This window comes from Pelodiscus sinensis, chromosome Z, assembly GCF_052426305.1.
Source record: "Pelodiscus sinensis isolate ZL-2025 chromosome Z, ASM5242630v1, whole genome shotgun sequence".
NCBI classification, from domain to species: Eukaryota; Metazoa; Chordata; order Testudines; family Trionychidae; genus Pelodiscus; species Pelodiscus sinensis.
In genome coordinates this window covers 16684932-16710595 of record NC_143085.1, presented here as the reverse complement: position 1 = coordinate 16710595, position 25664 = coordinate 16684932, and the positions used below count along the sequence as shown (strand labels likewise).

Below are 25664 nucleotides of genomic sequence, written 5' to 3'. Positions count from 1 at the left end.
CGTTGGTGGTTGATTTCAAGTGGAGTACCCCAAAGATCAGTTCTAGGGCCAGTTTTGTTCAACATTTTTATTAATAACCTAGATGAGGGGATGGATTACGCCCTCAGCAAGTTTGCAGATGACACTAAGCTAGGGGGCGAGGTAGACATGCTGGAAGGCAGGGACAGAGTCCAGAGTGACTTAGACTAAAGGATTGGGCCAAAAGAAATCTGATGAAGTTCAACAAGGACAAGTGTAGAATCCTGCACTTGGGACGGAAGAATCCCAAGCATTGTTACAGACAGGGGACCGAATGGCTAAGTAGCAGTTCTGCAGAAAAGCACCTGGGGATTACAGCAGATGAGAAGCTACAGATGAGTGAACAGTGTGCCCTTGTAGCCAAGAAGGTTAATGGCATATTAGGGTGCATTAGGAGGAGCATTGCCAGCAGATCTAGAGAAGTGATTACTCCCCTTTATTCGGCTCTGGTGAGGCTACATCTAGGAGTATTGTGTTCAGTTCTGGGGCCCCCACTATAGAAAGAATATGAATGCATTGGAGAGGGTACAGGAGAGGGCAACCAAAATGATTAGGGGGCTGGAGCGCATAACTTATGAGGGAAGACTGAGAGATTTGGATTTGTTTAGTCTGCAGAAGAGAAAAGTAAGGGGGGATTTGATAGCAGCCTTCAACTTCCTGAAGAGAGGTTCCAAAGAGGATGGAGAAAGGCTGTTCACAGTAGTGGTGGATGGCAGAACAAGGAGCAATGGTCTCAAGTTACAGTGGGAGAGGTCTAGGTTGGACATTAGGAAAAACTATTTCACTAGGAGGGTGGTGAAGCACTGGAATGGGTTACCTAGGGAGGTGGTAGAATCTCCATCCCTGGAGGTTTTTTAGTCTCGGCTTGACAGGGTCCTGGCTGGGTTGATTTTGTTGGGATTGGTCCTGCCTTGGGCAGGGGCCTGGACTTGAGGACCTCCTGAGGTCTTTTCCAGCTCTATGACTCTAAAACTCTTCAGAGGAGGCGGAGGAGGAGGACAGGGTGTAAAAAACAAGTCTCATTAATAGGTGTTAGTACCACTTAATGGGATGAGAAAAGGGGGTTAAGAGACTTAGTTAAGATTGTAACAATCATCTTCTTATATATTTTAGAAATGTGCATCTGTGTATCTGCCCATTCATCTATTTGATCAAGAACTCCTAAAGGGCAAAAGTTAGAACCACCAAATTTGATAGGCAGCTTTCTCTTATCAGAACTTAAAAGCACCATAAATGGAAAGGGAGGGGTTTGGCAGCAGGGAATTATACTACAGAATGACCACAGAAGGATAGCAAGGGGCCAGAGATGGGGACCTGGGCAGCTGTAACCCCACTGAGCTAGCAGGCGACAGGAATAAAGAGAGAGACAATTATCTATTATATATATATTGCAGAGTTTGTCTGCATGTCCGTCTCTGTCTGTCTGTCCCTCAGCTGTCTGAACCCCAGCTCCTGCTGTGCCTGCTGCAGCAGCCATGGAGAGGTGCTTCTTACCTAGACATAAGTGCTGTGGTGAGAGAGGGCTGAGGTTGTCCTCTCCCTGGGGGAGCCTGTATCCTGAACCCCTTACCTGCAACCTCACCTCAGAACAATGATTTAAGTGAGGAAAAACAAAATTTATTTCAGTTAAGACCACAAGCAGTGCCGAGTAAATTGTCTAGTTCCATTGTATAGTCTTCATACTCTATTTGCTCATTGCAACTCCATACCTCTTCCCCTTGCATTTTTATCAGTCTTTGGCTGCATGTAGTTTGTCAAGGCAGCCAGCTTGCCTTTCTTACTGATTCCAAGCCATGTCCCACCTTCTTTTCCTTCCTCCATATCCAAACCTAGAGCAAATAGTGACATAAGCAGAAATGAGACCAATTCAGTACTTCGCTGCAATTTCATCTAATCACAGTTCCTTAATAAAATTGAGTTTAGCTAGGCTGAATAGGTACCTAGGAGTCCCAAGTTTTTTTTTTTTTTTTTTTTTTTTTTGAAAAGTAAAAATGCAATGAGTTAAAATTAAATCAGCATTTTGCAATTGTGCAATATTCACCATTTAATAACTCAAAGTGATTATAGGAAAAGTCACTAAATTAACCTAAACTAAGCTTTAAAATTTTAAATTGTTAAAAAGGAATATAACTGGATTATGAACTAAAATATTTGTTCATTCAAAAGCAAATCTCAGGGAAGGATTAACTGTTTCTGTGTTGAATATTTCTGGACGATACAACAACAACAACATTTCTCAGAGATGTAGTTTACTGAATGCAATATTGATTCTGGTTATTATGACTCTGCTAAATTAAAAATGCCATTCTTTCAGAATATAATAGGAAAGTTCTCTCCTTTACTGTTTCAAGTAAAAAGTCACCAACTTGCACTGAACTCTTTTGCTTTTGACATATTCAAACATTTTGTTTCCACTTTTTTTGCTGTTCCATATTTTCTGTTTCATCATGACACTCATTTGTCATGAGCTTCTAACTTCATCATCTTCACATCAGATATTACTAGTTATTTGGAGCAATAGGGTTTCAATCCTCAGTAAAAAGCTAATTCATTTTTCCGGTATCCAAGTTAATTTCAGTATTTAACGGGGCCATATCTATGAGTGGAAACTCAGGTGGGACATGATGGACACTACTAACTTATAACATGCTAGCTTCAGATAATGTAGTGCGAGGAGTGGCTAACCAGTAAAGTCCACACTGACCTAATCTGCTTGGTTAGAGGTTGGGAAGAAACTGCTCCAACAGCTGTACAGAAAGAAGAGGTCTATGCTGGGAGGACAGCTCTCTATCAGAATGGTCGATCTGACCAGGTTTCCATTTCTGTGTGGAAAGGCTCTCTCTGTGTGCAGATTTCCAACCCCCATGTATGTGCAGTAGACTGCTCTCTGCAGGAGAGGAGTGTCAGGCCACGTGTGTGTGTCTGTCACTGTTCAGTCTCCATCCTGGCTTGGTGTTGAGGGGTGGCCCTGTGGTTCGTATGTGAGCCCATCCCTCATTCACTCTGAAATGGTGATTCCGGTCAGACAAGACTGGGTCTAGCTCCCCACTCTGGCTCCCTCACTCTCAATGTTAGCAGATATGGAGAAGCCTGCCACAGCATCATGTGACAAAAGTACACAGAGAAAGGGCCTTGACAACCTGCCCCCTCCCCTACGTCTTGGGCCCTTATGGGTCTGGATTCAGGTCTCCATCTGCTGAGATGGGAATGCGTATGGGGTGACTCAGAAAATGAGAAGGCAGAGCTGCTAGTATGTAACTTTCTGAAGCACTACAGCAAATTCTGTCTTAGATTTCAGGTGCTGGAGAGACTCACTCGATTGCTACCCCCCAACTCAGGTCCAGGTGAGCCTGGATACTAACTTGGTGGGCTGTACCCCACCCATGGCTATGCCATTGGTATGTAATAGGTCTCGATGTTGAAACTGCACACAAGGTACTACTGCCACTCTCCATTCAAATTGTAAGAGTAAAAAGTGAATATCTGCCATCGCAGCTATGACAGACAATACCTGTAAGCATGGTACAACAGTACAGAATAAGCACAGTTTTAAGTGTCAAGAATGATCATCAATATTAAGTGACAACAGTTAAGAAAGCGTTTCATATATTTACTTTTTTGCCTCTTTTCATCTGAAACTGAATTATTAATTCAAACAGTGTACTCAAAGAGATAAAGATCATTCCTTGCATGGATCTGCCTCATATAAAACCAGGGGAGGAGAAGGTATACATTCAGAGCAAGACCTAAAAATGAATGTTATTGTCTATTCCACTTTGCTCCAGACTAATATTTAGATGTTGAAATCATAACATTAACTGAGTGTTTTGTTCCTCCCCCTGGCCATGGTGTAACAAGGGAGACAGCATCCAAAGTGTCTGGCAGGAATTTTGGAACATCAGCCAGAATTTCTGAAAGCAAGAAAGCTGCAGTGCAGTGGGAGTAATTTATCCTCACAGACCTCCCTGCCAATGACAACACCATATAACATCAATTAAAATTCTTTGCAGAGTCAGACTGTTCTGTTTAAACAATGTTCTGACTATTTGAGTCTCACATTTATTTCAGGAAATACGAAGATGATGTCACATTGCAATTGTATTTAAAGATTGATTTTTTTTTTAAATAGAAAATCTGTCAACTATACTGGGGGTCGGCAGCATAAGATGATTTTCAGAGGCATGTGCAATGAACAGGCTCCCCCTCCCCCACAAGACTGGAGCTAGCGCTGGCTTCCTACGGGAAAGGGGAAGTCCAGAGGCTCTGCGCCAGATCCACTATACATTGCTTGAACTGTGTCTTTTAGAGAACATATGATGAAGAGAAGAACATTCAAGAAATGTTTTTAGTCAACTAAAAGCAACAGCTCAGTGGACTTTTAAATAAAATGTGACTGAGTTTTCACAGCTGTTTTACAAATTGTTATTAAAGTATCCATTGCATAGATTTGCTTTGGCTTTGAATCACTCTATCCCACCTTAAGGTTTACAAACAATCCATTACAGTTTTTAAGAAGTTACAGTACAAATTATACTAGACAGCAACACAACTATGGCCCCTTCCTCTTTAAAGCCCTTAAACTAGTTTTCAATCATTATAAGAGAGAACAGGCTCTCATAACCTTCAAATGTTCTTGTATTTCTAACAATGCTTTTGTAGATTTGCAAACCAAAGTATCTGGGAAGATAAATTCAAGACAAAAACTGCATTAAAATTTTACTTACCACTAAGAATCTCGTTGCTACTATCCCAAAAGTCTGCTGCTTTTGATGGTCTGTGGTAAAATTCATCTCTATTAGCTGCTAGGATAAGCCTGCAGTATAAAAGAAAAACTATGAATTTCAGATCAAGTACATAAGACTTGTAAATTTTGTCAGTCTCAACAAAAAAGGTGTACATTTTACAGCTAGAAGGTAGCATTTAAATATATAACCAAGACACTATCCTATTTTTGCCTGAAGTCTGCTGCTTCATTCACTACACCTTCCAGCTTCTGCAATAAATGAGGAAGAGGTCTCACAGACAACACTTCAATTATGGCACAAATCTAATGAATCCCTAGAGCAAGTCCACCTTGTACACTTAATGAGGCAGGTGGGGAAAAGAATATATGGTTGTGTAATTAACAACTGTACATAATTCACAACGTGCTAAATTAAGGTTATATAGGCAAGCTCTTTACAGAGAGCGCAACTTTAGAGAGAACTTGACTTTGCAACTTTAATCATGTTGTTTTAATGTAATTTGTAATATATTATATATAAAATTCATTTAAAGATAGAATGAAGAAAATCACCTCTGTTATCTATGCATCTTTAAATATCCAGGGCATAGATGGGATTGTTCTATTTTAGACCCACCCCCACAGTGAAAACTGAGCATTAAGATCATTTGTCCAAGTCTTAATTTAGCGGCATGTGCTATCTTTCATAGATAAAGGGAAGCAAAAGAAAGTGCCAGTTAGAAAATGCTGCAAAAGGGCAGAGCTTGAGTTTCCTAGGAATAGCATAAGAAAACATTTTAATCCTTAGTGAGATTTGGCTACTGCAGCAAAAACTCCAGGAAGCCCATGGAGGCTGCATAATCAAAGGCTAGTAGGAGGTTAAGAAATACAATATGTAATTGACAAACACTGACAGATGAAAATCTCTGTTTAAATTTGATAATGAGCTCTTCTCATTCTGCTAGATAACACACTGCTATGTTGTGCTTGCAAAAATGTGTTGCACTTCTAGACATATCGTCTAAACCTAAATTATACAAGTTTAGAGGGTCATACAAATACTGTATTAAACCATGCTGAGTGTTACTAGGGGCTAATAAGAAGTTATAAAGATAAAGTTACATGCATTGTCTTCTGTTTTAGGATTTATGTAATTATAATTAGTCTTTGGAGACTTAACAGGCAAGCTCATGTGCATTTAAAATATGTCTGGTCATACAAGAGACACATGCAGCAGGGTTATTCTTTTTTAATTTAGGCATTGTGGGAACACAAACCAGCTTTTTTAAGATTTAAAACATAACTTCGCAACACAATTAAACCAATGTGCTCACATAGGATATGTCTAAACTACATCCCTTTTTCAACAAAGGGATGTAAATTAGACATATCGAAATTGCAAATGAAGCCAGGATTTGAATTTCCCACCCTTCATTTGCATAAAGATGCTTTTTAAAAAAACCTGCGGTCAAGACGGGGATCTTTTGACAGAAATGCCCCGTTAGAAAGATCCTGTAACCCTCAAAAAATGAGGGTTCTCATACCCACAGGATCATCCCATACTTCCATTTCATTCCTGTACTAATGGTGAAGGTCTGGAAACAAAATAAGAGTTTGGGCTTATGTGTCTGTGCAACCACATCTTTTCTGACAAAAGCCATTAATATTTGTGAATGTTTAAAACCTTTGGCAGTCGGCATAGGAAGCTCAACCTATTGTCTTAATGCAACAACAAGCGTATGTCGTATACAAAAAATAATATAAAAGGACTTCCCATTTACATATATAATGTGTAATAGAAGATACTTAAGAGTCTTTGCTTATTAAAAAAGAAAAGTCCCTTCTTCACTGAAAGCTCTAAGTGTTAAATAATCTCAGGTTTTTTTTAAAAGCAACAAGTGGCCCTGTAACACCTTAGAAACTAACCAAAATATATAGAATCATGAGCTTTTGTGAGTAAAACCCACTTCATCAGATCAACTGGAGTGGAAATAGCAGAAACCAAGATTAATTAGATAGACAGACAGACAGACAGAAAACAGCAGAACAAACACCTAAAATTCGTAGGACTCTGTCACATTATTGGATTCTAAAGATCACTGTTGCACCTATTGGGGGGGGTTGCCCCCAAAAGTCTGTACAAAGGGGGACACGTGAGGTGTCACATGAAAGCTTATGTTCTACTGATTCTACATATGCTATTAATGTACTTGTATAATATCAATGTGGAGTTATAAATATGTACTCTGTGTTGATGCTGGAAAATTCTCTGAGGCAGAACAATGTGCCAGGAATGTTTGTTCAATGGCTATGCTAATTAGCGAGGCTCCAGGGACAATAAATCTCTAGGTGCCAAAGACACACCTAAGGAATGAATCTGGATGCCTGCAGACCAGCCAGAATAATGATTGCTGGCTTGGGACACAAAGTCCCTGGGCCATGTGACCCACTTCAGCTTGGAAGAGACCAGGGATGGATATAAAATGCCATGTGGCAGATTCCATTTTGTCTTGAATTCAGCTTTTGATCCCCAGATGCAGCCTTGCAGGGAGCAATGAGCCAGGAAGAACCGTGTACACATCCTGACATAGAATGTAAACCAGAGACTTTTAAGATAGCAGCTGTAACATCTCTAAGAGCCTGCATTGAGAACTTGGTGATTTGATACATGTAATGTATTCTCCTTAGCAACCTTACTCTCATGCTTTTCTTTCTTTTATTAATAAACCTTTTGATTTTAGATTCTAAGTATTGGCTCAGCGTGATCTTGTGGGTAAGATCCAGAGTGTAAATTGACTGGGACCTGTGGCTGGTTTCTTGGGACCAAAAGAACCCATTCGGGGTAGGTGAGATTGGGTTCTAAAACCTCTCACTTGTGTGTTAGGCCCAGGGCTCACTGGGGCATAGGAAGAGCTTGGGTGTCAGTGGGGTTTTGCTCGAGGCTTCTGACTGGCCAGATTGGTAGCTGAAGCGCTCGGTGTGACTGGTTTGTGGCCTATTTGGGAAGGTCTCTGGTCTGGGGCTGTAAGGAGCCCCGAGTTTGAGCAATTCACCCTGAGTGGATGCCCTGAGCTGTGTACAGACCCAGCCCGGTCCGGTCCGTCAGAGACTCATGTTAACAAGGCTAATTAAGTAGGCTGGATGTGTCCCACACATAGCTTTTGATATGGAAATGCAGATGTTAATGGCAGGAAAAATTATTAAATGTAACTTCACAATGTTTTGACCCACCAACCAAAAAACCCACCAACACAAGCTTCCAACACTAAGCGGACATAAAAAAAAATTGCTTTTTTCATTATTTAAAAAAAAAGAAAAGAAAAGAATGAGCAGGGAGAAGCCCAATAAATTTAATGTGAAAAATTAAACAAAAAGTAGCAAATCTTAAGTATTTTCAGTATGATCTCAGATACAAGTTGCTTTTCAAACCGATTATTTTTCATGTATTTGTTCATTATAAAGTAATTTCAGTGATCCACAAGAGCCCTTTATTTTGAAAGCAATTAATTCAATTGTTTTCAAAATAGGAAACAATGGGAATAGGGAATAATGACTACTAATATTTGTAAAATATTATCTAAGCATTTATCTAAGCCAGTTTTATGGTCAGTATTATAGATTTAATGTCAATTACCATTTGGTTTGCCAACAATATTATCTCATTTCTCACAAACCTAGAAAATGAAAATTATTCCTACTTCTGCTCCTCTCTTTCCAACCAAATCAGAAATAGTCTCTTGGCAGATCATTGGCACCATGAAGGTTAAATGCATTTTCTTTTGGTTAAAAATTTTATTTACTCAACTTATTTTAGCATTGTTTTGGTCTCATAAGCAAAACTACAGGAAAAAATCTTGAAATGAACACACAGCAAAGGAGAGAGGGAGAGAAAGACAGACTCTGTAATTACCATTTTTGGGGAGAGGGGGCCATTATAAAGAGGTGGACACTTTGGAGAAAATCCAGTAGAGGGCGATGAAAATTATTAGGGGGCTGGAGCACATGACTTATGAGGAGAGGCTGAAGGATTTGGGCTTGTTTAGTCTGCGGAAGAGAAGAGTGAAGGGGGATTTGATAGCAGCCTTTAACTAACTGAAAGAGGGTGCCAAAGATGACGGAGAGAAGCTGTTCTCAGTGGTGACAGATGACACAATGAGGAACAAGTTACAGTGGGGGAGGTCTAGATTGGATATTAGGAAAAAACTATTTTAGTAGGAGGATGGTGAAGTACTGGAATGGGTTACCTAGGGAGGAGGCAGAATCTCCATCCCTAGAGATTTTTAAGTCCTGGCTGTAGCCAGACAGGAACCCCCCTGTAACATCCTTTTTTGCTTGCCTGAAGCATACAGGGCACATAGAGCAGAAGGCCCAGGCTGCTGTGACCATGAATGGCTCCAAACAGAGATACGCCAATTGCTGACCAAGAGGCTGACAAGAAGTGCCCTTGATTTAACCCATATTAATACGAACACACAGCCATCCGCGGGGGGAGGAATCTCCCGCCCAGCAAAAAAAAAAAAAATGTCTAGTACTCATAATTTAGTTCTCTCTCTTGCAAGTGTAAATTAACTTGAAACTTGCTTGTAAGAACTGGTGCCACAAAACGGACCAGTAGAATTTGGCCTCTTAGATAAGAAAGAGGATACGGGCCCCTAGGGATATAAAGATGGGTCCAGCAGCACATTTACTCTGAGCGTCAATCTACCATCTATCTGCTGGTCGGGTTTGGTGTTTGATCTCCCGAGGTTCCAAGGGGACGCCCACCTCGTATTCGTCTGTCCTAGAAATTGAGAGACCGGCCCTGGCCTGATACACTGGAGTCGAGAGGCACAGAAAGGAGTAAAAATTGTACCTGGATGTGGTCCTTTGTCTTAAGTGTACACATAGACTTAGAGCTCTTTAAAAATTAAGCTGTCACTTGGTACCATTATTTCTATTTTTTATCTTTATTTTCTTTGTAACTATTTTTTTTAAATCTGTATTTGCTAGCAGTTAAGAAAGAGAGCAATAGCCATTGTAACCATATTCTTTTATAAAGTCTTTTTAATAAACCTGTAACTATTTAAGTTTTTAACCTGACTCCTTCAGTTGCTGTAACAGAACCAAGCACAATTTAAAAGAACTTCAGCCAGTCATAAGGAACAGATATAGGAAGAGCTTGGGCATTTGGATGTGTGTCACCCTCAGGTGACAGATCCGTTGGGGCATCTCTCAGTCTTTCCTAGGCTGCCCGCTGCGAAGGGATTTTGCATCCTATCAGCTAAAATCTGAGGTGTAATACAGCTCTTCCTATAAAGGGGCATCTGTTGGCCTGCTGGCTACCCTCTGCGACGGGACCCTGGTCCTAGCAGTAAATACACGGACGTTAAACCTTTTCTCGAACACACACACACACACACACACACACACACACACTGCCCTGACCGTCGGCTGACACCGGCTTAAGGATGGTTTATTTGGAGTTGGTCCTGCTTTGGGCAGGCGGTTGGACTCAATTACTTCCTGAGGTCTCTTCCGACCCTATAATTCTATGATTCTCTTTCATAAAAAAAGTCAATGGGAAACAAAGTTTCATTTTAATATTAAAATACATTGAGCACTTGCACAACCAACAGGTACCATTCTGAAAAGATCTTTTTTTCTGAAAATGTAGAACAGATTCAGAAATGACTTATAACGAGAAGATGTGTGTAACTAGCAATCAGTAATTCTAAGTAAATGGGATTATACAGAACATGGAATTATGAGTTATTTGCTAGAATCATAGAAGGTTCCCACTGGGGCAATATTAATTACACTTTCTGGTGAAACGGAAGTCTTTGGTAAGAAGATTGTATAGCTCATTCCAGCAAAAACGCAAATGTTGTGCATGGAATGCACAAGAGTGCTCTTACCCACTGTGATGGCTGGGAGGGGTACTTACTACCCTTTTTTAAACATCCCAGCATTCAGAAACCAAACAGTTAAACTTTCAACAGTGGGTAACCAGGAAGTGTTAGCAAGGAGCCAAGAGAACTAATGGGAGGAAAGTGTTGAAATTTGAATTGAAAGGGTCACTGCTGCAGTTCTTTTGTGTGAGTTCAAAGCAGGAGCTGGAGGGAAAAGATTAATTGAACCAGGCAGGACTACCCAGGCCTAGAAAAGCAATACCAATGCCTAGAAATGGACTGGACCTTGAAGCCAGGGGTATGTAAGCAATAGGGAATGTTTAGTCAGACACAATCAGATTATTTTCTTTATTTTATAGTTTTAACTTCCTCTGTGTTAAATCCATGTGCCCCTCCATACAATGTAACCAAAGACGAATCCCAAAGAAGCAACTCTCTGTGCTTTAATCTGTTTTTTCTCTGTACAACACCTAGCAAACAAGTATTCCTTACCAAGTATATCTTTTTGTTTTGTAGAAAAAAAATCACAATTTTTAAGACTATGCTGTAATTCTTGTATCCTGGAAGGTAACGGGAGGTCTGTGTACGCATGCCCAAGAATGAAAGGTCAGCTATCAGAGATTACAGTTTGTTTTTTTTAAGATCTCTTGCATGATTCTTGCATGATTTGTATAGACAAATTGCCCTGGAACTTTTGCTGATGAAGAAGAGAAATCCTAGTAAAACCAGTATAGCTAGGAAGGGCTGCAACACTTGTAACAACACTGCTTCTGTCTCCTCTGCCTGTAACCAGACAGATCACCTAACCACAAATGCCTTTACCCAAATCCTGGTGTCCTGCAGAGACTGTGGCTCACATTTACCACTTACAGAAATCTAGGCAGGGGTGACCATACAATGTGAAAGGTTCCTGCTGGTGGAACTTCTCAAGAAGCAGATGGGACAGCTACAGAAGGTGACTAGGCTGAGGCACATCCATGCCTAGAGATATCGGGTACTCGAAAAATGACTGGACTAGTCACTTCCCCCACATGTTGCTGCCTCTATCAGAGACAGACAGCAAGTGGGGAAGGGGAAGCAGGAGCTGGTGTTAGGGAGAGCTGGACGGTTCCCTCCAGCACTGTCTCCACAGGTGGGGAGGAGAGCAAGAGAGGTAGGGAGGGGGCTGGGGTGCAGGTCAGAAGCTGTAAGGGGGACTGGGCAGGATCTGGGAATTAGCTGTCCTGGCTCACATCCAGTCCCAGATAATACATTTAAAAAGCAGAGGTGCAGTAACAGCCCCAGGGCCAGGACCTAACCCCACTACAGCTCTGCAGTTGTCTCCCTTATTGACTAATCAAGAAATCAATGGAAATTCCATCCACTACTCAATTAGTTGATTAAATGCAGTTTACCATTCCTAGCTGTGCCCATGAGGAATTCCTTGAGAATATTCATTTGGAGGCTTGTAAGGCTGAGGAAACTACCCAGCTTCAAAGAACTGCCAGCACTGGAGGGATACCAGCTAATTCGAGTTGGGGCTTTAAATCGGAATCCCGTTTCACTGCCACGTGTAGACGCGGGCAGTTACTTCGGGCTGGTCAATTTCTAAAGTGGCGACCGGCCGGGAACATTCAAATCAAGCGCAAGATATTTAAATCCCGGGCTTGATTTGCAATTCCTGTCGCCCTCATTCGCCTCCCTAGATCGATCTAGGGGGCTAGTGTAGATGTACCCTGAGAGATCTGTAGCAAATGGACAATTAAATGTAGGGTAGTGGTGGTAGAAGACTCTCTTCTGAGGGGAATGAAAGCACCCATCTGTTGCCCTGACATGACATCCCTGGAGGTATGTTGCCTGCTAGAGGCTTGTATTTTCTTCACTCAGCGTGCAGTCAACCTGTGAAACTCCTTGCCAGAGGATGTGGTAAAGGCTAGGACTTTAAGATGGTTCAAAAGAGAGCTGGATGGATTCATGGAGGTTAGGTCCAGCAATGGCTATTAGCCAGGATAGGTAGGAATGGTATCCGTAGCCTCTGTTACTCCAGGGGCGGGTGACAGGGGAGGGATCACGTGAGGATTACCTGTTGTGTCCCCTCCTTCTGGAGCATCTGGTATTGGCCATGGTCAGCAGACAGGATACTAGGCTGCATGGACCATTGGTCTGACCCAGTATGCATATGTTCTTTCTTCTCTTAATGCCACTGAACTGCCATGGTAATTCTTTGACTTTAGCATTGTATATTTTATCTGCTCTAGATACTTTTTCTCTAAAAACTTAGAATTCTTATAATTTTTCTTAGATGTAAATGAACAATCTTATATACATTCATAAAAATACATTATTTATATATCTAACTTTCAAAACTAAACTGGAAACTGATTTCTTATTGACCAGCTAGCTTCAAAAATTCAAAACATAAAAGCCAGGTTTGCTTGTTGGGTAGAAATGCAATTTAAAATGAAATCTCTTAAGACTTACCAAAACATTATTTTAAATCAACATTTATAATAAAAACTCTTAGTTTAATTGAAACACTACAGGACTATTGCTAAAATTAAAACATGTTCATTTTGGCTTCTGTGACAGTAATTATACAAAAAAGAAGCAATTTAAACGACCCTTATGACAAAGTAAATTATATAATTTCTTAAAATAGGTAAATATTTCAACTGTGTTAAGATTATGTAACATTTCAGCGTGGTGGCAGAGATGAAAATATGACAAATCATTCCATTAAAGCACTTTCCTGTGATATAGTTCGTTTCCATAAAAAAGATTATGTGATTATAGCTTTGAAACCTGAAACCTGTGCTATTTATTAAGACATGCATAGGGTAGTTAGATAAAATGTAATGCCAGCACACCATTTTTTATTATAGTCCAGGTAGCCATTTCCTAGCATATAATGCAGTGCTTTACACGATTACACTAAAAGAACAAAGTAGCTTGGATATAAAAAGATTGCAGACAAAGAAGAGGCATAGAAGAGATCATGTCCTTCATGGCAGATCAGCAAGTTCTGAGCACAAAACAGAGCAGAGATCAAACAGTGTGTGACAAAGATCCACATTAGGCTCTGTGCTTAATGTAGTGCTAAGGAAAGCTGTCAGCAAACAGATCCATAAATGAAGTTATTAGAATGTAAAATTCTCCCAAGAGTAATAGTGAATACATAGGTGATTACTTTTATTTTCCCCCAAGGATATTCTGTTCCCACTCCACTCTTCCTTCAGAGTCCTGCCCACATTCCACCCTCTCTCAAGCTATTGCCCCACCTCTTCCTATCTCTGCTCTGCTCCTTCCCAGAGGCCCCTGCCCAACCCCTCCTCGCTGTTCTCTACCCTCCCCGAGCTCCTCCCTGAGCCATCAAAAAGCTGACTGAGGCACCACCAAACAACTATGGCTGGTGGATGCTGGGCACTCAACATTTTACCCTCATGAGAGCTCCACCAATTCAGCACACACAGCATTAGCACCTATTACTTGAGAATGAGAACTGCATATCATTTCCCCCCATAGCCAGAGTAAGGCTATTAACAGGTCAATCCAACAGGTCTGCTCAGCCTTTTATTTCTATTAAACCAGATGCAGTACATCTTTTAAACTAGAGATAAAAAGTGTCCCCCAAAAGATCAGCATATGGGTCCAAACACAACAACATGGTGGGCCTGGCTGGGTCTGTGACTAATTCACCAAATGTTAGGAAGGAAATCTTGACAGTACACTTTTTCAGAGAACAGAAAAATAGCTTTCTTAAATAATTTTTTTAAACATGGCAAGAACTAATGTGCATTTGAGATAAGTGAAAGTTCTGGTCATTTAACATTCCAGATACTGTAATCTTTTGATATGATCCATTGAGGAGATCCATTTCAAACAGTCCTCCAACAAAGTGCTAAAATTTCCACTGCGAGTATTTTTATAAGTGATCCAAACAGAAACATAGCCATGTGTTCTAGAACAGATAAGATTATTGTTAACTACTGCAGCATGCTAGAGACAAATTAAAATTTCAGTGGGCAGAGATTACAAACCCCAGTTTTCATAGGTTAAGATTTGTCATCTGAAATGCTTAGAACAATCGAAAGATTCATGCATATCATACTTTTTGAATGTATCTACTCATGCGCATCAGTGAAGAAGGAGGAGAGAAAAGGGACAACTGCTACAGTGCCCAGCAATTAAAAATGGCCTACGATTTGCAGCCACTGCCCTGGGTCCTTTAAATTACCACCATGCAGAGTCCCATGCAGCACACGCCCAGCAGCACTGAGGGCTACCTGGGGTAAGCGCATCATGCTCTGGGTAGTGCTGAGGCTGCCTTGGGGAAGTTAGCTCAAGTCCCGCTCCTTCCGCTGGAGGCTCTGCCCCCTGAGGCAGGGGTATGTGCCCTATCCCCAACCATGCCCAAAGGTCTGACAAATCTGCTGGCCTCGCTGTATCTATTATGCAGTTTCCGAAGATGTTGTAATCAAAAGCATCTAAACAAAATATTACATGATCCTCTTGGAAGAATCCTGACAAGTCCTCATAGATCTTTTTCAGCATTTGAATAGTCTAGCAATAAAAGACAGAGGTCAAAAAAAGTGAGGAGATCAAGCATTTACACCAAGCATTTACACTAAATTACTTCAGGATGAGAAAAGTATTTTTACATGTAATGTCTGCACTAGACACAATATGGCAAGTTATGGTCAGAACATAAGCCTGACCTTGGCTGCTTATGCCATTTATTTTGCAATTTGAGTTTAAAAAAAAAGTTTTCTCCTTTAAATTGCTTTTAAAATGTATTTATTGCTTGAAAATGGTGCAAGATCAGCAAGCACACAGAAAGAAGTCCTGTGTTAATACATAAAAACAGGCAACACCATTACAATTTCAATATTATACCCCACCATGCCTGCACATCACTTCTATCACCTGAACAAATATGGACAAACTCCAGAATACCCTCTGGCTAGCTAATGATTTGATCCTGATTATAAGTTGAAAAAGAAAACATATTTTGAGCTACCATCCTCTCTCTGAAACTAAAAAGCCGTGAATCGCAAAAAAAAAAAAAAAAAAAAAAAAAAAAATTGTGCTCCCTTTCTGACTGTACAAATCATTACTGCTATCAATTATATTAATGTACAGAAAAAGTGATTTGGCATAGAAAATAAGTTATAAAAAGTGCATTTTATTTCATTCAGAACACAGAAGAAAAGGAAAATTATTTGTTTGCAAGAGAATGACATTGGCAAGGAGTATTTTGATTTCAGCTTTTAAAAAAGTATTAAGACAATATAAAGAATAAAAAAGACAAGTTAAGCCTTTTAATTGATCTAATGCTGTTGTTTTACCAAAAAAATGTAAACATACAACCACTACAAAAAGGATGTTTTGGAGCTATGGTCATTTTCTTTACAACACAAAAAGGGAAGAGAAATTAATACAAGTCTAAGATTATTTGTCCAGTATTTGACTCTACAGACAGTAAATAGTTCCATATAGGTCAGAGGTGGGCAAAATATGGCACGCAGTCTGGATCCCGGCCGGCCAAGCCACTGGATCCAGCCTGTTGTTGTATTTAAAAGTGCTGCATGGGATCTTTTCAGGGGAAAAAGGCAAAATGCCACATTTATTGGTAATACACACACACAGCAATCACCACTTGCCATATGCATATGATATATCACACACACACACACACACACACACACACACACACACACACACACACACACACACACACACACACACACACACACACACCATCTTGTTGTTACCAATAGTTGCTCTCCCTAACTGCACTGGCCAGGTGAGTTAGGTGGAGGAGGGGTAGAGCCGGGCTTCTGCCCATCTGGATCAGTGCTCCCATGTTGACAAGACGAAAACCCAGTGTCCCTCTGCAAGATGTCTTAGATTTATAGTGTCTTCCCTCTCCTGCAGGCCTCTACCAGTTAGTCATCACATGCATATGCATGGTCTGTGAGAGTCATTATATGCAGTTAAGCATCTGTGGCACCTTCTTTTGGGTGCTGCCACATTCTCCCTCAAAGGGGGTGCTTCCAAAAGCAGGCATTTGCAACTGACTCCCAAGGTGTCCATATGTCTGGTCTTCTTTCAATGAGCCCGCTTCACAGGTTCCATTGTTCTTGGATCTGACTTCCACCCCTCTCCAACCTTTGCAGGTGACCAGAGGTGCTTGTCTTTCATACCTTATCCATTCACACCTCATTCACTCAACGGGACAATCAATTGAGTAAAAGGGGGTACAAAGTCTACAAGGTTTCTATGTAAAAAGACTTAATACAAAGTTTCTATATAAAAGGACTTAATACAAAGCTAAAGACATATTACAATGCTAAAAGGACTTCTTACAAAGTTAAAGTAAAAATTTCAATGAGAAAATGATTAATACAGAGATTAATGAGATGCAGCTACACTTGGGAGCTTCAGCCAGCCTCCTTGCCTGCACCAGCCACACATCATACTCAGAGCAGCCCTCTGAATGCTGTGAGCCCAGAGGGACTGAGGAAAGGCTTTACGTGCTGCCTCTTATCCCCAGCATATTCTCGCAGTTACCATTGGCCAGAACCCTTCCCCGTCCATGGTCACAGTGTTCAGAGCTACACAGGGTGCCTGCAGCCCATGCAGGGTCATAGAAGGCAGGACCCTGGCTGAGAAACCTGCTGGGCTGCTGGCCAGGAGCCAGCCAAGAGCCTCCCAGCCAGAATCTACCTCTGGTACCCCAGGCCCTCTCTTCTCCAACACTCTGCCCCCCTTCCCAGACCCTGCACCCCCCTCCTACACTCTAGGTCACAATCCCATCTCAGGCCCTGCGCTCCCCCTCGCACTCCTCCTCCAAGTCAGAATCCTCTTCTGCACCCATACCTCCTCCTGGAGCCCGCACCCCTCTCCTACACCAGTGATGTAAAATCATGTTTATTGGCTAATCAGTTAAACATATTGTTTAACCAATTAACCAGTTAAAGGGGGGAACCATCGGGGCAACACGCTCACCCACCACTGGGCTGGAGTCACCCCTCTCAGCTGTAGGCAGAAGCTGCACCCACCAGGAAAGAGCAGTCGCTGACTGAAGGCAGAAACTGCTCCAGTGTCCCAGCTGTGTCTGGGATGCCAGAGCAGCCCCTGCTTTCAGCAGGTCTGGCACTCTACAGCCTGATCAGAGCAGTCCCTGTCTGCAACAGGTCTACTGTGGGGTTGCAGCAGCCCCCTGCCCATAGCAACTGGGGAACTGCTTCAGCCCCTACTGGTTAACCTAAACTGATAAGCCTCACTCTCAATGAGTGAGGTTTACCAATTAACCAATTTAACATTAATATCTTTATGTTGCACCCCAGTCTCCTGCCCCCAAGTCACAATTCCCTCCTTCACCCAAACCCCTTCCTATACCCTGAACCATTACCCCAGCTACCTTCTGCACCCAATCTCCATCCCAGACTCCGCACCTCCTCTATTAATATTATGGAAGAGTGCAGCTCTTGACCACTTATGGAGACCTTCCTCCCCCAATCAGAAATTACTGCCCACCTCGATACAGGTTTTTGTGTTCTAAGAACTGATATGCACAATTTAGTGTTCAGTGGAACCAACACAGTATGCATCAATAAAACAGAAATACAGTAGTAGTGAGATGTGGTGGCCATGTGGTTCAGGTATTCAGCTAAAATTCTAGACTTTTAGAGGTTATAGGCTGGAGTCTTACTCAACCGTCTGCAGTTCACTCAACTGCAAATGGATACCTGATCCACTGGGTTATAAATTCAAATGTGGTATTTCTAAATTCCATTGGCTCAGATCAGACTGATGTTTTTCACTTAAGAGAAATATAAACACCAAGGAGTAAAGGCATTATGCCAGCACAAATTGAAGCACTAGTCTCAGATTTGATACTGGGCATTATTCCCCAGGGTTAGAGTAAAAGAAATACACTTTTCTTTACAATCTTAGTTTGATACTTTAACTACAATTATGCTTACCTGTATGCATTTTTTGATACTGGACGAGGATCAAACTTCAAGAAAAGGATGCACATAGGTAATGGTTGATGAAGTCTTTCTTCTTCCAAAAGGGTTAATGCAAGATCATACTGCAACAGCCTGTGAACAAAATAGATGCAATGAAGGATGATATTGCATTGCAATTTCAAGAAGCACAACCTTTCATCCATTCGGGAATTTGTCAGTAACAGAATTCTATGTTGAAATAAAGAGGATTTCAATGGTATGTTTGTCTTAATAGATGGTTTGCCCTCACAACTGTCGTTTCATGTGTTTCTTAAACAGAAGTTCAATTCAAAGCTTTGGCAAAGAAATAAGTGACAGGAGAATATTGATATACTCTAAGAGCTGTACGTAGAGCACTATGTTTCCAGCCAAAGCAGGGAAGACAAAGGATTTATGTCAAAATTTTCTACTCATTTTCAGGACAGTGCAATAATGATGCTCTTTAGACTGCACCAACAAATCTGGCAAGTCATTCTTGTCAAGGTTTTTTCTTTAAAAAGCAAATGTAGAGAAGCATGCCCATGTTGTATATGATAAGGTTTTTGTTCAGAAACTAAAAACTTTCTATTTTTTTTTTTACAGAGCTACCCATTAAAAACTGGGGAGGAAAGAGGTGATCTAAATAAAAAGGAGGGCATATCAGTGGAAACTGAGTATATATTTAATAGAGTAGGAACAGACTGTTTCCAGCATTTCCAGTAACTTTACCATTCTGCCCATGTTTAGAAGCATGACAAATATTCTTTACAGGCCAGAGTCTCATAAGAACTTTCAAATATTTTCTGCATTGCCCCCTTGGAAACCTGTCTGGTAATAAAACTAGACCATGACCATGCATCTGACGAAGTGGGTCTTTGCCCACGAAAGCTTATGCTCCTACACTTCAGTTAGTCTATAAGGTGCCACAGGACTCCTCGTCGCTTTTGCAGATTCAGACTAACACGGCTACCCCTCTGATACTTTCCTGGCATGAAAATTTTCAGATTACAGAGACAGTACTTAAAAAAAAAAATTCAAACTCTGTAACAATTCTGAATGATTAATTTATTTTGCCCCGATAAGCAGCGACTGAAGATTGTTGTACTAAAAATAAAATTTAAAGATTTTACAAATGCAAGAATGTGGTTGAAGAAATAATTACTTTCATTTCCTGATACACATGTCAATTTTAAATTCAGTCTTATTTTATAGCACATTGTTAACATCACTACTGATTTTCCATGTTTTAAATTTCAAAAGAAGCCATATTTTTCCACATCAATTCACACTATTTCATTTTTACCATCAAAAGCAGAGCTATGAGCACACCTTTTACAGATATTTAAATTACAGAGATATATGTGAGTAGAGATATCTACAGGCTTGAATTTGGCTGGTTGAATCTTCTGGAATGTTGATTTTTTTTTAAACTTGATTTCTCAAGGACATGCATTTAACAGGGCTGGGCAAAATATGGCCCGAACCAGATATGGCCTGCACACCCACAGTTTGGCTCCTGGTGCATCTACATTTGTCCTGCTACCACTCTCTTGCTAGATGCTGAACAGGGAGCTTTGTTTTCATGACGTGTGCTCTTCCTGGGAAGAAGCCCTGAGAAGGGAGTCTGCTGTTTCCCTGCAGCAGTGCCTCCAAACAGCGGCCTCCCAGTTCCATTGTGGCAGTGCAGCCAACAGGAGCAGCAAGGCAAGGACCTGTCCACCAGCAATGTAAAGATAACCCAGCAGCAACTGGGATTGCCCTAGGCCATCTTCTACTCCAGAGATGGGGAACCTCTAGGCTCAGGGCTTCCCACCCCCTCCCGCCCCCCGCCAGTAGTGGGGAGCCCGCAATGGCACTCTAGTCGCCCATCCACAAGGATGGAGCACACAAATTCTACTAGTTTGGATCTCACAAGTGAGCAAGGGTAATGTGAGGAGTGTCTTTCCCCTTCTCAGTCAGGAGCCACATCAGCGAGGGTTTGAAGGTTTTGTTTTTTATTTTTTCCTTCTCGTTTGTGTGTGAAGTATATGTGGCTCCACCTAACTTTTCTGTGGGTCAGCAGCCCACAAAAGGTTCCCCACTTCGCTGTACTCTACCACACACATCCCAACCTCCCACCCTGACTCCAGCACCTTACACCCCCCAGCTCCCTGCCCTGAACCTCCCAGACAATTTTTGTTGTACTGTCGAATAGCAACCCTACCCCCTTGTGCCTGAGCACCCTTCCCAAGGGGAGGGGATTGTATAGTTATCAGTATTGTTTTTAAAGCATTTTACTACTCTTTAGTAGCAGTTAATACACATTTTTATGACAATCAAGACGTTACAGCACACAGCTTTTTCTGAAGAGCTGGGGGAAGCGGAGTTAGTGGAAAAGGCTGCCGATTGACTCAAGATTAACCTAGTTCATGAGAGAATTTTTTACAAACATAACTTTCAAAATAAAACTCCGGTCATCTGAAGAAGTGGGCTGTGCTCATGAAAGCTCATGATACCATCTACATGTTTTGTTAATCTGTAAAGTGCTACCAGACCATTTGTTTTTTAAGTTTCTCAAAATACAGTGTCACCTAAACCTAATGGTGCCTTACTTACCAACTTGTGTCCTCACATCACAATCCAGTTTCAGAAGAGTGGAAGCTGCAACTAGTACAGAGGCAGTCAGGCTACAGCAAAGAGGAACTGGTATCTTGTGTCTAAGAATCAAATATTTTATTGGCTGAAGGAAGTGAAAGTCTGGTTGTTTACTGTGGAACAAAAGAGAATGAGGGCAAAAGGTTTAAGCAGAAGTTTTTTTTAAAAAGCTAGATATTTACATGGTCTGATATTGTAAAGAAAATATGGGGGAGAACCCAATTATCCTATTTTGTACGTTTAAATGAATACAAAGAGGTTTATCTATATGTGACAGTTACAGCTTTCTACAAATGTTTTTAAGATTAATAGGAAGAATCTTGTGAACAATAACTATGACATCAAGAGGACTACAGTAATTCCTCATTTAACACGTGCCCGCTTAACACATTTTTGCAATAGCACGATTTTTTTTTAAGGGAACGTTTTTTGAATTACATGACCATCCCCGGAATAACACAATTTCCCAAGCTGGCCTGTTGCTGGCGGCTGTGTGGGGCTTCCCCTGCCGTCCTGCAAAGCAACAGAGGGTTTGCCACTCGCCGCGCTGTTCCCTGCTGACTCCCCCTCACTGGATGCAGTGCGGGTCCCGGCAGACCCGTCACAGGGGCATACTCCCAACCCAATCCCCCTCCCCTCTCCTCCCTTTCCCTTCCCCAGAACCAAACACCTCCCCTCCCTGCTGTAACTCAGTCCCCTTTCTCCCCCAACCTTATGTCCCAGTCCCAGCAGACAGCACTGCTTGAAACGCAACCCCCACCTTTTCCATTATTTTCAATGGGAAAATTGACCCCGCATAACACGTTTTCACTTAACACGATCATTTTCTGAATCATATCTATAGTGTTAAATGAGGAATTACTGTACTTACTTGCTTAAAACATCAAGTTTACTAAAACCCACAAATGTACACACTTTTTTTCAAAGGGCTTTTTAAAAATATATAAACAATACCATAGGGATGTGAATGGTTAACTGCTAAGACTCATCCTTAACAGGTGAAGCTCACCACTTACGGTTAACTGGTGAGGGCTGGAGTAGCTCCCTACCTGCCCCACAGGCAGAGGGCTGCTCCAGTCGACCCACCACGGGCTGGGAGGCACTCCAACGCATCCTGTCAGGAGCGGGTCCCCTCCCACTCCCCTTTTAATCAATTAACTGGTTAAACATAACATTTAATCAATCAACCAATTTAATGAGATTTTTATCACTAATCAAAACAGATAGGAAATTTAAGTTGATTTAAAAAATGAACTTTCCAATGTAACATTCTATCTTACAATGGTCTTCAGTGCAGGTGGCTTATTGCACATATTGCAATATGCATATCATCAAGTACCACTAAAGATCAGTTACTATCTAAGCTGAACATCTGTAATTTCAAAATAGTCTAATATTATGAATAGAACCTAAACATTTTTAGATAGAAAGTTACCCATTTAGACAATTGGATCCCAATGTGATCACAAACAGGGAATGCAATAGCATTGCTTCCTGATGTCACTCACTACACATTTCACTTACTGTAATACTTAAAAATTCATGTTGCTTTAGACAAATATTTTTCATAAATTATTTGGATTCTCATGTATTAAATAATTGTATTTTCCAGTTCATTTTTGTATGATATCTTCTGAAAGCGAAAAGTCAAGCTGTACCTTGGAAATGGGGCACAGAGGGAAGAGAATGCTTCTAGAGAACAAAGATGGATAGTTTTTCTGAGCTCTTGATTGTAGCAGCATGTTTTGAGGACTATTACATTAGGTTGCTTCACTACTCTAGACACTTATTTTAGCAGACTCAATATGAAGGAATATTTTATTTATTTCAGAGAATATTTAGCTATAAACAGAACAGAAAATTCTGCAGATAGAAGAATTTTTCTTAAATGTACAGAAAAAAATCTAAACCAATATGCTCATTAACTTTAATACTAGAAAGCTTCTTCCAAAGCCCCTAAAGGCTCAACATCCTCTCTCAAGTAGCCATACAGAGATACAATGTCAACTGGCCATTCAACTGGTTAAACAGCTTTTAGGGCAAGAATGGGCAATAATTTTTAATAGGGGGCCACTCCAAGAATTTAGTAATTTGTCAAGAGACACACTCTTTGATATTAATGGAGATGGTGTGAGGTCTGGAATGGCCTAAGGATGTAATAGTATAGTTGATTAACAGATAAGCAAAAACTTTATAGGTTAATGCTAGAGAGACTACACGTTCCCCCTTCCCCCACCAGTAAATTTTTTAGCAGGCTGGCCAGCAGCCTGGCTCAGTCTCAGACCTACCCTGGGGTCTCAGACCTACCCCTGCTGTAGCTCTGCATTTAAAATGTATTAGGAGCCAGGCAGGCAGGCAGCCCGGCTTAGTCCTGGTTTCCACAAGGTCTGGGACCTGCCCCCACTTCAGCTCTGCATTTAAAGTGTATTAGGAGCTAGGCAGGCACACACTCCAGATCAGTTCTAGTTTGTGCCAGGTCCAGGAGCACACACACCTCCCCCTACCCACGCTGCTGCCTCTGTATCTGCACGGTTACCCATGGATTAAGGATGTTAAATTGTGTTTAATCAGTTAATCGAGTAGCTGATGGACTTTTCATCGAGTACTCCAGTGTTTCTCAACCAGTGGTACGTGTACCCTTAGGAGTACTTGAGCGAAGTCTGGCGGGGGACGGGGATACCATCAACACAACTGAAATTTGGAGAAAACTGAGTTTCTGTTTTAAGTTTTACAGCGCTTTATTATTTTTATACTTTTTACACCCAGAAATTTCATCACCCAGCTGGCTACAATTAAGTTGTTTAAATAAATGTGTTGCAATGGTAGAAAAAAAGTTTGTGTCTGAAAACTGTTGGTACTGGGGGTACTTACAATTTTTTTTTAGAAAAGGGGTACTTTATACCAAAAAAAAAGGTTGAGAAATACTGGACTACTCAATCAGTTGATAAGAAGGGAAACTGCAGAGCTGCTGCGTGGTTAGCTCCTGGCTCCAAGAATTAATCCTGCTGAGGCTTTGCCTTTTAAATGTAGTAAGAGCCAAGTGGCTCTTACTACATTTAAAAAGCAGATCTGCAGTGGGGACTGGGCGCAAGCCTAGTCTCAACTGTCCTGGCTCGCACCCAGTCCCCCATTGTGCCTTTGCCTTTTAAATGTATTTAGAGCTTGGCAGCTCTTACTACATTTAAAAAGCAGAGGCAGAGCATATGGTACCGTGCACGAGCCAGGATAGCTGAGTCCTGGCACACACCCAGTCCCCCACTGTGCTTCTCCATTCCCTGCCCCTTTCCCCCACAGAGATGGTGCTGGAGGGCACCAGTTTTTAAGCCCCCCCTTGCTGCCTCTGAGGAGAGTAGGAGAAGCAACTAGTCAAATAGTAACTTGACTACTTAGGCTTATCAGGTAGTCAACTACTAGACTCATTTGCTAGAGGAGTTTCTGGAGCAATCAAGAATGGGGGGGGGAGGACTCAGGAAAGAATCCCCCACAAGTTGCAGTAGAGCCATTACTGAAATGCTACCGCCATCATTTGCACTGCAAGAGGCTCTGCTCTTCCCTAATTTAGGTAATGATAAGCAGGTTTGCATGGGCCTGAATCTGCTTGCTAGATCACTATCTAAACATGTGATGAGCCCAGATACACATTTACATTCCTAGTATCTACTAAGACAGGAGATTGCTAATACCCGTTTGGAATGGAGATGAGACACAGATAATACTAATTTCAGCAGATGACACAGGTTGGGCCTCCTCAACTATAAGCATTTTGGGGATGAGTTGTGCTGCTGATTTTCATAGCTTCTAGTAAGTTTTGGATGTTACATATGAAATAAAGGCAGGCTATTAATGAAATTAAGAAACTTGTTCCCTGTAAGTAAGGAGGGGCTTGTCTAAGTTACAGGGCCATTTTTTTTTTTTTTTTAATATCGGGAAAGCAAACCTTCCTTCTGCAAAATGGGAACTGACGAGCTCTTAGAATTAAGCCTAGAATTTTTTTTTTTTATGTAAGAAAGATTTTTTACTGACTGGGTTACTGTTTTGTATTTTTCCTTGCTGTCCATTTCTGTAACTGACTATGCATGGTCAAAGATCTATCAGAGATGGCATTAGAAATCAGCAGCTATCCGCTCTCTGTCTTTATTACTACATTATCATCCTCAGACTGGCCTAATCTTTTCCTCCAGCAATAGGACCAGAACAGGAAAACAGTCAGATCCCAAAGCAAGCACTACAAATCATAAGACCATCAAGAAGCACATCTCAGTTTCATGCAAAACAAACCAACATGAAGCTGATGCCTAACTGCAGCCCAAAATAATTTTCTAGCTTGTGGGGAGACTTAATGGGAAAAGGTTAATCAAAATAAAGACACCACAATGAGGCTAACTTATTCTCTTCTAATAAAAATTCTAAGTATGTGAGCTGTTCAAT

The 25664-nt window shown here is 41.2% G+C and overlaps 1 protein-coding gene across 8 annotated transcripts in view; it reads right to left on the bottom strand.

Moving 5' to 3' along the window:
* The window catches only part of TANGO2 (transport and golgi organization 2 homolog), an 82074-nt gene that overhangs the window by 47540 nt on the left and 8870 nt on the right, over positions 1-25664 (bottom strand). For 6 of the 8 annotated variants that reach the window (XM_075898336.2, XM_075898339.2, XM_075898335.2 and 3 more), the window contains exons 2-5: positions 21198-21349; positions 18597-18716; positions 4743-4831; positions 1728-1847 (exon numbers count right to left, since the gene is read on the bottom strand). In XM_075898336.2, coding sequence (XP_075754451.1) covers positions 1728-1847; positions 4743-4831; positions 18597-18652 — 265 coding nt within the window. In that variant the 5' untranslated portion in view covers positions 18653-18716; positions 21198-21349. The remainder of the gene's footprint in view (positions 1-1727; positions 1848-4742; positions 4832-18596; positions 18717-21197; positions 21350-25664) is intronic. The other 2 variants (XM_075898341.2, XM_075898338.2) reach the window with 2 other exon arrangements.